Source organism: Priapulus caudatus, unplaced genomic scaffold, assembly GCF_000485595.1.
Source record: "Priapulus caudatus unplaced genomic scaffold, Priapulus_caudatus-5.0.1 Scaffold1785, whole genome shotgun sequence".
Lineage (NCBI taxonomy): Eukaryota > Metazoa > Priapulida > Priapulimorpha > Priapulimorphida > Priapulidae > Priapulus > Priapulus caudatus.
Window position 1 is genome coordinate 12,049 of NW_014578846.1, and position 10,976 is coordinate 23,024.

The 10,976-nt window shown below is 42.7% G+C and overlaps 2 protein-coding genes and 1 long non-coding RNA gene across 3 annotated transcripts in view; 1 reads left to right on the forward strand and 2 right to left on the reverse strand.

Annotated features, from left to right (window-relative positions):
- LOC106817596 (charged multivesicular body protein 3-like) overlaps positions 1-10,976 on the forward strand; it is a gene marked incomplete at its 5' end in the record, with an annotated part of 28,170 nt that overhangs the window by 11,583 nt on the left and 5,611 nt on the right.
- Positions 2,037-5,266, reverse strand: LOC106817597. Its single transcript, XR_001395080.1, has 3 exons — positions 5,005-5,266; positions 4,438-4,534; positions 2,037-2,079 (listed from the first exon to the last, which is right to left on the reverse strand). It is a non-coding gene; the product is annotated as an uncharacterized LOC106817597 (long non-coding RNA).
- On the reverse strand, positions 5,668-6,779 carry LOC106817595 (melanopsin-A-like). Its single transcript, XM_014822276.1, has one exon. It carries the CDS (start codon positions 6,768-6,770, stop codon positions 5,790-5,792), a length of 981 nt encoding a protein of 326 aa, XP_014677762.1. The 5' UTR covers positions 6,771-6,779; the 3' UTR covers positions 5,668-5,789.

The following is a 10,976-nucleotide window of genomic DNA, read 5'->3' on the forward strand; positions in this document are numbered from 1 at the left end:
GAAAGTTGAGGATGTTCGAAGCTGGGGGTTCAAAGGCTCAAAGCGTTCAAGATGCGGTGGCCTGTATAAAGAACGGGCGAACATTCCCGCTTAACTTAAGTATAGCGGGAAATGGCAGAATTGCGCGCGCGAGCACAAATCTAAACGGGCTCGACCTAGGCTTCGTGATAGTCGGTTGTGTATAGCATCATGGTAGGAAAAGCATCACTGCTCTGAAATGGGAGGTAGGTCACAGGTCAAAGTGTCAATGGACACAAGGCAGATTTTTAGACATTTTTCGAGAGAATAGTCTGACGCGACGTAGCGTTGAAAAACTTTTTTGCTCTTCAGCGGTGACCTAGCCATTTTTATGGCGTGTGTGTTGAAAGGACCGTAAATGTACTTTCCGCCTGACATGCGAGAGTAATGTCGGTCACCTTTGACCTCAAGATGAGGCGTTAAACATGGATTTGTTTACTGTTAGAAAGAATTTGACTGCCGGGTTTGCTAGCGTAGAATCTATAAATGCCTGGATGTATGAGGCATACACTGTCACAGTGAATTTCAAAAGATTACAATTTTGGTTTGGCAAGAAGAGTTTATACTCCCTAAATCGCTATAATTTCTATGGCTTTCTTTTACTGTCAGCTGGGTGTTTACATGCTACTTTATGCCACTGCCAGTGCATGTGTGGTGATAGTTACTGGTGGTAGTTTTTGCCTGTGTTAATTAGCTTACAGGTGGCAGCTCTCTTATTTCAGCCTTGTAGGCTTGCCGTTAGTGTAATGGTAATGAGTGCCTTAGCCTATTCTGTCTTCGCAAATAGTTGTTGCTACTACGTACGATCGGGAGCTTCCATCTTTAAATCTTAAGACCCCTAAACGTTTACACGACCATCTCGTGGGCCGCAACTTTCATAACGATTACCATATGAACATTCTTTCGAGAGGTTCCTGATACACTCCCTTGTGCCCTTCACTGTCTTCAGGCACGTATAGTGACACATTTGGCGACTAACAGGGTTTACTTAGAATCCACACTCCACCACAGGTCACCGCAGTAGACGTGAGTCGATGAGCGCTTCGCATCCTGCAGGGGAGCCCGGGTTCGAGGCTGATGATTTCGCTTGTTTTTATTTGCCCGCACTAAAGTGTCTAGAACTGTTCCGTGGGACTAGCAATCCATAAGAATATTCGTATTCTGGTAGTCGTCGTTTCACGCCGTACTGCCACCATCTCTCTGATTCAAGACTTTTACGACTTTCAGATCTGAAATACATTTATTTTTCCGACCAAAACCATGCATATATATCATTATCTCAATGAGATATATAATGGGAGATATGCTTATATAATCATTAATGCGAGTTCTCCCATATATACTCTCGCTTGCCTTTATATAATCCCACTCCTCATTCTATCACACCAATCGGTGAGCTACGTGTGTCATTGATACTTGTCATTTAAATGAAGAGATATTAAGGATAAGGCATATCATTAAAATGTCAAGAATTTCTGATGACCCACATAGAAAATGCATACATATAGATAAAGTATAGAATCCTTATTTAGACAAATTACTGTCTAACAATGGACATATCTGGCTGAAGTTTTCAAGAAAACTTGTCTCTCAGTAGTTGATGGGATGACTTTAGATCACAGTCGATGGGGAGCTAGTGTCCGCTAATGCCGTCTAGTGTGTCTGCCAAAGTTTTGACATTTGCTGTAGAGTCAATCTCGCCAATAGTACACCATCATCAACATATTTTGGCTATAGACAGTATGTATCAGTAACTTCACTTCGTATAATTTTCCTCTATTGGGTGAAGGCTAGTCTCGTTGCCATGGCTAACTTCATTCCTGGAAAGGGCAGAATCGACCAGTGGTATTTTGGCACAGTCACGTCGTCCCCATTCTCTTGCAATGTGATGTGACTACGTCACTGTGAGATTTGTTCTACTCCTCGCCAGCTTTGGGCATTTGACGTGTAACGTTGCCATGCACCTGCCTTCTACTTCCCTGCCATATCACTCCGGATTTATGATCCTTTCTTCATATTTCCGTGCTGCTTTTGCATCACCGCATTACAGGCATTTTAACCCTATAATCGTCCACGTATCTATGTAAACTGACAGGAGATAAGAGACGAATTTTTACTCTAATGTTGTAGAATAACTCACTCAGCGTGTTCAGAAAAATTATGAGGATTTGAAACGGAAATTTGCTAGCCGTGTACCTGAAGCGGAAATCACCATACGTGGCTGTTTAAATCTTACAATCACTCTTACTTAGCTAGCATTATAATAAACTTGTCAACTCACTCAAATTAGCTCGTACAGACAACATTTCAGCAATTTTTTCACGAGCCACTAGCAGCATGAGGATGACTTACACGGGGAAGACCCAATAGTTTATCTCAAGTTAAACTAGAAGCGGCAGTTGTCGACCAACTTACATGTTATCCCGCCGCGATGTAGTCTGGAATGAAATATCTCCCGTAAGGACGTACAATGTAAGGATAAAGTGAAATAAGTCACAAAGACAAATGGTTTGTTACACAACTCATCTGTTCAGATGTGCAAGTATTCAAATTTGGTTACCTATGGCGGCTGAAGAGGAAACGTGTGAACTAAGTCCACGCGTTTCAGGTTAAAACTAGGTCATGGTAAAAACACAACTATAAAAAGAATTTTAGTGTATAAATTACTGTGCTACACGGAAACAGTAGATATGGCAATGTATGGCCAAATGTATAGTTAATTTTATTTAGCCCACAACGAGAAACAGGGATAATAAATCTGTTGAGTGTGTTACTAACATACAAAGGTTTACCTTTGTGGAATCTCCAAGATATACAGGGTCATTGCGTCACTGTATGTATGTGGGCAGTTTTGCTGTACGCGACAACATCCTTCTCCGCAAGATGTTGTTAAGTAGTGACCAACGTATTGCTCGCACTAAGTTCAATTAGGGGCGAATTATAGCAGCAGATAAGCGGAAATTGTGAATCAAGGTCAAAGCCAAATATAAAGTCGCATGGACCTGGTTTTTGGCTACGTGACACACCTGTCTCCCCTAAAGAATGTGTAATTACTAAGCTATACCAAGTTTGGTCGCGGCTAGGTCAATAAGGGTCTGAGTACTAGGAGCCGTGGAGGAAAGGTATCTGCAGCCGGCGTCGGCTGGCACAGACATGAAACCATAGTATCTCACACCCTCATCGTCGCGGGGGATACAACTAACATTAAGTCACCTGGCAGCTGTTGGCGGACACTTCTACAGACGATTTTTACAGTTTACTCTTGAAGTGTTCCTTTTATAATATAGGTATTATGATATTATATAATATAATAATAGCCTATAGGTATGATAATATTCCTAATCGCTTGCTCCTCTTCGCATGCATATGTACATGTGCAGTGAAAGCTGCAATAAGTAAATACGGTAACGTGGGCTGCGCATATATTATATATCTTAATATATAATTTAGTTCGTAATATGTTCAATTTACTGGATATGGTATGATATGTTATACTTTCCTGTAATTAAGGACGGCCAAATCCTGTATAGTACCAGAATGATATTTTCAAAAATAAAAATGGTTAAACCGCCTTCCTCAAATCATACCCTAATCAAACCCGTCTGGAGGACGGGTAATAGCTAGTAATATATAGTTTGGTTTGTGTGAGTGTGTCACATTCAATGACGTACATGCATAATATCCAGAAACTCCTCGCTGCACCCATTAGAAGAAATTTGTTGAGTTATTGTACCTTTCCCCTTACATATATTGCAACCAATAAGAAGGGACTTATGTGCGCTCCATGAGTAACTATTTCCCACTACAGGTAAATGAAATACCTGCCAGCACAATGAGCACACGATAAACTAGACAGAGGGCACTCACGGAGGGTGCATACCTCCGCCAGCATGTAACATGTATGTGTTACGAGCTGGCTCGCCGCTCGCTGCTGGCTGCTGCTGACTGACTAGCCTGCTGCTGACTCGACACGCTAATATCGATCGCGCGAACACACACACACGCTAACACACGAACACACTAACGCACGAGAGTGATCACAACCTCCTCCAACTCCGTTGGGCGGAGGTAATTATATCATGCCTTTCATCAGGTGTCATGCAAATTGCAATCTGACAGCCAGTTTTAGCAGCAAATTTAGCCAAAAGTAAATATTTTGTCCCCCTCCTGCAGGTTAATGAGATCAGGCTGCATTCACCTTTATGCGTCCCTATATATGAACACCGACTAATGCATTTGCCATGTAGTTAACCTAATTAATATATAATCCAATTATATAATCTTGCCGCATTATATGTGACCATGGTAGCCATTATCACTATAAAGAAAGGGAGTTGTGTGAGTTGTGGAATCGTGACAGCAATACAGCCTGAATGCAGCCACTGGAATCATAGCAGTTGTACATGATTGGTATAGTACCTCTATGAGTAGTGCCTCTGCCTCTTGAATTAGTTCTTGCTCACTCAGCAAATACTGTACTGTCCTCTGTAGGCTGCCACTGGTCGCAGGCAAACACCTAAAGCATATAAGGAACATCCTTATATGTGTGCATGTATAATGACCGTGCTTCAAACTTTCAGTAATGGTGTAAATCAACCATTGATATTTAATAATAATAATAATAATAGCATAGCTACAACCAGGTTCTCATCACAACTAATTTTGGCAATGGTCAACGACTTTGTATTGACACACATTCAAACTGCATCCTATCTAACTGTCTATAAACAGTCGGTCTAAATGCCGAGCATACGGCAAACATACTTGTTGTAATTTGATTGAAAAGAATTACTTTATTATACACCAAGGATCAGGGATACTTCAGAGGATAGGGAAGTGATTTATTACAATGTATTACATATATACGACAGAAAGCCATGGGATGTGATAAAGCTATCAACTATCTTCTAGTGTCTATTAACTATGGCCTTCATCTCATTCTAAGAACGTTCAAATATGCTAACAATATCACCAGCTACCACTTACCTGTCACTAGAAAAGTCATTGCTATTAGCCTATTATCACTTGAGCAATTAACAAATCTACGACCAAGAGGTTGAACAGATGGCACAGCGACAACACAAGATCGTTTCCTTTGCTCTTTCAGCGGTGACTCTCGCGATTGGGTCATCCATGCAGGTAGCCTAGCTTCGCTTTTTCCCACTACACTGCCATCAGCTGCGCTTGCCGTCCTGCTGACGGGAAGCATATCTTCATGTTATCGCTACAGGAGCCGAGTGTTCTGCACAACACCTGTAAAAGTAGTAGGCGCATAGCTTTGCACTGTAAATAAGTGTGATCCCTGTTAAAGCTAGAAGATATGTACGACATCAATGCAAATAAAAAAATTTCAACGTAAGTTTTGTAGGTAAAAAGTAACTATACTATCAGCACGAAGATTCATACAGTCAAAAAAAGGTTAGTAATATAAAGTTTGGGCTGTTTGACCGTGTCCTAGAAAAAATAGCATGTGTTTAGAAGTTTTTCATACAGAAATGGTAAATTATACAGTACATGTAGTACAAGGATTAAAGATAAACAGAACCATTAACAATAATTTTGATACTATTTATTTTATACATAAGCAAACATATTACTTACAAAACTTGTACCAACTGCTAACATGCAGCATGCTGCTATCTCAATCAATAAAAAGCATATATGCTAGGAATATAGTAGATGAATTGTGCTTTAACAGTTTTCTGTTCATAGAAAATGGTTTTCCAAAATATGTATGCCACACATTTTCCTACAGAGTATATTTTCAATTTTTATTTTGCTCGCAGCTGATTACTTGTATTAGAAATTGCTGACCGATGATCACCATCTGTGATTTGCCTCTCTGCAGACACATATTTGCACATGAAAATAGCCTTGAATACTTTACTAAACGCTGGTATCTTCCACGCGTAAATCAGAGGATTCGAGAGCAGGTTGACGAGGGGAAGACAGTAGAGTGTGTAACGAACGATGCCGACTCTATCCGCATAGTTGTCAGTGATCTCCAGCAGCGTCAGTACGTAGAAAGGACTCCAGCAGACTACGAACGAGACGACGACGACGAGAAACACCTTCGTCAGCTTGAGGTGCTTGGTGAGTGCGCTGCCGCCGGCAACCGTCGGCTCCACCTTCCAGTGTCCGTAAGCAATGACGGCGAGCCGCGAGTAGACGGCGAACATGATGACCATGTCGGCGGAGATGTGCGCGGTGCCGAAGTAGATGGCGCCCTTGCCGACGACGAGCTCGTACGAGCAGCCGCTCTCCGGGAACCAGCGCTCGCCGACGAGCACGGCGTTGCTGAGCGCGAGTCCCCACAGCCACGTAAACACCAGCAGCACCTTGATGCGCGCGACCGTCACCATCTGGTAGTAGTGCATCGGCCGGGTGACGGCCAGGTAGCGGTCCACGGTGATCAGCAGCAGGTTCGTGTAGGAGATCTTGCCGAAGAAGTTCATCACGAACAGTATGAAGATGCAGCACGGCTTCGGCATGTCGCCGAGGATAGCCGGAGCGAGGTAGAACGGGTACATGCCGAGACCGATGTCGGAGACAGCCATGTTCACCGCTAGATAGTGTGGAGCTTCTCGTAGATCGGTCCTCTTAAAAGCAACAATGGTTGCTACGTTCGTCACAGCTACTCCGACAGCCAAGATGCACATTATAGGAACCATGATGCTAGCGACCATATGGTCCACACGCTGGCGTGAAATGACATTGTCTGTTATATTACTAGTATTTGAAAAATAATCCATGGTCACTGAATTATTGAGTATGCTGCATGTATATACTACAGCCAATGTTTATGAGATAGCACAGTAGAACTGACCACTCCGAAGTCTTTTACTGTGCATATAATAACAGAATACCGCACCTATACCTCCTATACCTGCGGTCATATAGTCTCAGTGCGAGTTGCTGCTGGGGGCATTAGGCTCGTGGCTATAATATGAGCAAGCTTGCACGTGACGTCAGGAGGGAGCACAGCGCAGCCCATACACCTACACATGCACACACAGAGACATGTTTCCCCGAGAAAGTTGATGCTAGGGGCGTAATCGACTTGTAAATGATCATGTAGAGCTAAGCTGGTATAATATGCTCAGCAAATATTTATAGTAACCTAACCAACAGAAATCCAAAGCCAATAAACACAGGTGGAGGTTTATCCAAACGATCGATTATGTTGTTCTCATATACAGGTGCCAAATACAGGTAGTGTGGCTCAGATGGGTTTAACAGTACGTGGGCGTTCTGTAATGGTAAAGTGCAGGGTGCGAAATTAACGGGACTCCGGAGTCAAATACTCTCTGATTTACTGTCGGACTCCCTGATTTGACATATGCAGGAGTCCGTGTGACTCCCTGAAAATTCTGCCGTACTAACTAGATCGTTCGGAGCACGGCCTCACAGAATTACCATATTTTTTCAGGTAATGCCCAAAGAAAATTTGGCAGACGTGCAACTGAGGTAAATGGATGAGTGCTTACCTATTCTGTCTTGCAAATAGTTGTTGCTACTACGTACGATGGGAGCTTCCATCTTTAATCTTAAGACACCTAAACGTACACGCCATCTCGTGGCAACTTTCATAACGATACCAATGAACATTCCTTCGAGAAGGTTCCTGATACCATCCCTGTGCCTTCCACTGTTTCGGCACGTATGTGAACACATTTGGGACTAACAGGGTTTACTAGAATCCCACCACTCCACCACAGAGTCACCGCAGTAGACGTGAGATGAGCGCTGTCGCTCCGCGGCACTTGTTTTATTTGCGCAATATTTGACAACCAAAATTTTGATCATTTAGGCGTAGCACCATCTCTCGTCAAGATTTTAGACTTTCAGATCTGAAACATTTATTTTCGACCAAAACATGCATATATATCATTATCAAGAGTATATAATGGGAGATATGCTATATAATCATTAATGGGAGTTCTCCCATATATACTCTTGCTTTATATATCCCCACTCCCTCTTCTATCACACCCAAGGTGAGCTACGGTGTCATTGATACTTTCATTTATATGAAAGAGATTTAAGTAAGACATATATAAATGTCAATTTACTGATGAACCCACATAGAAAATGCATACATCAGATAAATATAGAATTCCTATTAGAAAATACTGTCTAAAAATGACATATCTGGCTGAGTTTTCAAAGAAGACTTTTCAGTAGTTGATGGGATGACTTTAATCACAGTCGATGGGGAGCTAGTGTCGTAATCCGTCTGTGTGTCTGCTAAAGTTTGACATTTGCGAGAGTCATTCGCAAAGTACACATCATCAACATATTTGTATAACAGTATGTATCAGTAACTTCACTCGTATCAATTTCCTCTATTGGTGAGGTGCTGGTTGCCATGGTAACTTCATTCCTGGGAAGGGCAGAATCGACCAGTGGGTATTTGCACAGTCCACTCGTCTCCCCATTCTTGCAATGTGTGTGACAGTCACTGTGAGATTGTTCTACTCCTGCCAGCTTTGCATTGACGTGTAACGATGCCTGCACCTGCCTTCTACTTCCCTGCCTATCACTGGATTTATGATCCGTTTCTTCATTTCCTGCTGGCTTTGCATCACCGCATACAGGCATTTTACCCTAAAATCGTCACGTATCTATGTAAACTGAACAGAGATAAGAGACGAATTTTTACTCTAATGTTGTAGAAATAACTCACTCACCTGGTTCAAAATTAGAATGAAAGGAAAATTTCTACGTTGCTACTGAAGGGAATCACCATACGTGGCTGTTTAAATCTTACAATCACTCTTACTTCTGCTATAATAAACTTGTCAACTCACTCAAATTAGCTCGTACAGACAACATTTCAGCAATTTTTCACGAGCCACTACAGCCACTTGAGAGACTTACACGGGGGAAGCCCAATAGTTATTCCAAGTTAAACTAGAAACGGCAGTTGTCACCAACTACATGTATCCCCCGCGATGTAGTCTGAATGAAATATCTCCGTAAGGACGTACAATGTAGGTAAAGTGAAATAAGTCACAAAGACAAATGTTTGTTACACAACTCATCTGCTTCAGATGTGCAAGTATGTCAAATTTGGTTACCCTATGGGGCTGAAGAGGAAAACGAACTAAGTCCACGGTCAAGGTTAAACTAGGTCAGTGGTAAAAACACACTATAAAAAGAATTTTAGTGTATAATACTGTGCTACACGGAAACAGTACATAATGGCAATGTATGCAAAGTATAGTAATTATATTAGCACACAGAGAAACAGGGATAATAAAGCTGTTGAGGTGTTACAACATACAAGGTTTACTTCTGAATCTCAAGATATACAGGGTCATGGTCACTGTAGTATGTGGAGTTTTGGTACGCGACACATCTTCTCCGCAAGATGTGTAAGTATACCAAGTTTGCTCGCACTAAGTCAATTAGGGGCCGAATTATAGAGCAGAAGGGAAATATGATCAAGGTCAAAGTCAAATAAAAGTCGCAGCGACCTGGTTTTGGTACGTGACACACCTTCTCCCCAAGATGTGTAAGTACTAAGTATACCAAGTTTGGTCGCGCTAGGTCAATTAAGGGTCGAGTTATAGAGCGGAAGGGAAAGTGTCTGCAGCGGCGGCGGCTGGACAGACATGAAACCATAGTATCCCCACCCTCATCGTTGCGGGGGATACAATAACATAGTCACACTGGTGTTGGCGGACACTTCTACAGACACTTTTTACGTTTCTCTTGAATGTTCCTTGTTATAATATGCAGACACAACGGCTTCGGCATGTCGCGAGGATAGCCGAAGCCGAGGTAAACGGGTTAACATGGCCGGAGACCGATGTCGAGACAGCGATGTTCACCGCTAGGATAGTGGTGGAGCTTCTCGATCAGATCGGTCCTCTTAAAAGCAACAATGAGTTCTACGTTGCGTCAGCAGCTACTCGCACAGCGCAAGATGCCGAGTTATAGGACCATCGATGCTAGCGACTCATGATGGTCACACGGCTGGCCGTGAAATGATCATTTGTCTGTTAATGACTAGTATTTGAAAAAACTAATCCATGGTCACTGAATTATTTGATATGGCTGCATGTCATATACTGACAGCATACCTGTTTATCGAGATAGGCACGTAGGACGAACTGACCACTCCGAGTCTTTACTGTGGCATATAATAACAGAAATACCGCACCTATACCTCCTATTACCTGCGTCAGCAATAGTCTCAGTGCGAGTTGCTGCTGGGCAAGTTAGGCTCGTGGCTAAATATGTAGCAAGCTTGCCGTGACGTCAGAGGGCGCACAGCGCAGCCCATACACCACACATGCACACACAGCAGACAGTTTCCGCGAGAAAGTTTTGATGCTAGGGCGTAATCGACTTGTAAAATGAGTCATGTAAGCTAAGCTGGTATAGATATTGCTCCAGACAATATTTATAGTAACCTCAACCACAGAAATCCAAAGCAATAACACAGTGTGGAGGTTTATCCAAACGATCGATTATGTTCGTCTATTATACAGGTCCAATAACAGGTAGTGTGCTCAAGATGGTAACAGTTCGTGGGCCGTTCTGGTAAATGGTAAAGTGCCAGGTCGCCGAAATTAACGGCACGTCCGGATCAAATACTCTCTTATTTACTGTCGGACTCCCTGATTCGACCATAGTGCAGGAGTCCGTTGATGCCCTAAAATTCTGCGCCGTACTAACTAGATCGTTCGGAGCACGGCCCTACAGAATTACCGATATTTTTTCAGGCGTACATGCCCAAAGAAATTTGGCGAGGACGTGCAACGTGCATGAATCTTAAGCTTTTGTCTACACGACGAACCTAACTCGAGTAAGCCGTTAACTCGAGTTATCGATTATGTAGCGTCTACACGACAACACCGATAGCGATTATTACGATTTATTATGCGTGCGTGCATGCGTGATGGTGTATGTAAACGTGCGCCCAGTGCGTGTGTTGTGGTGCACGTTGT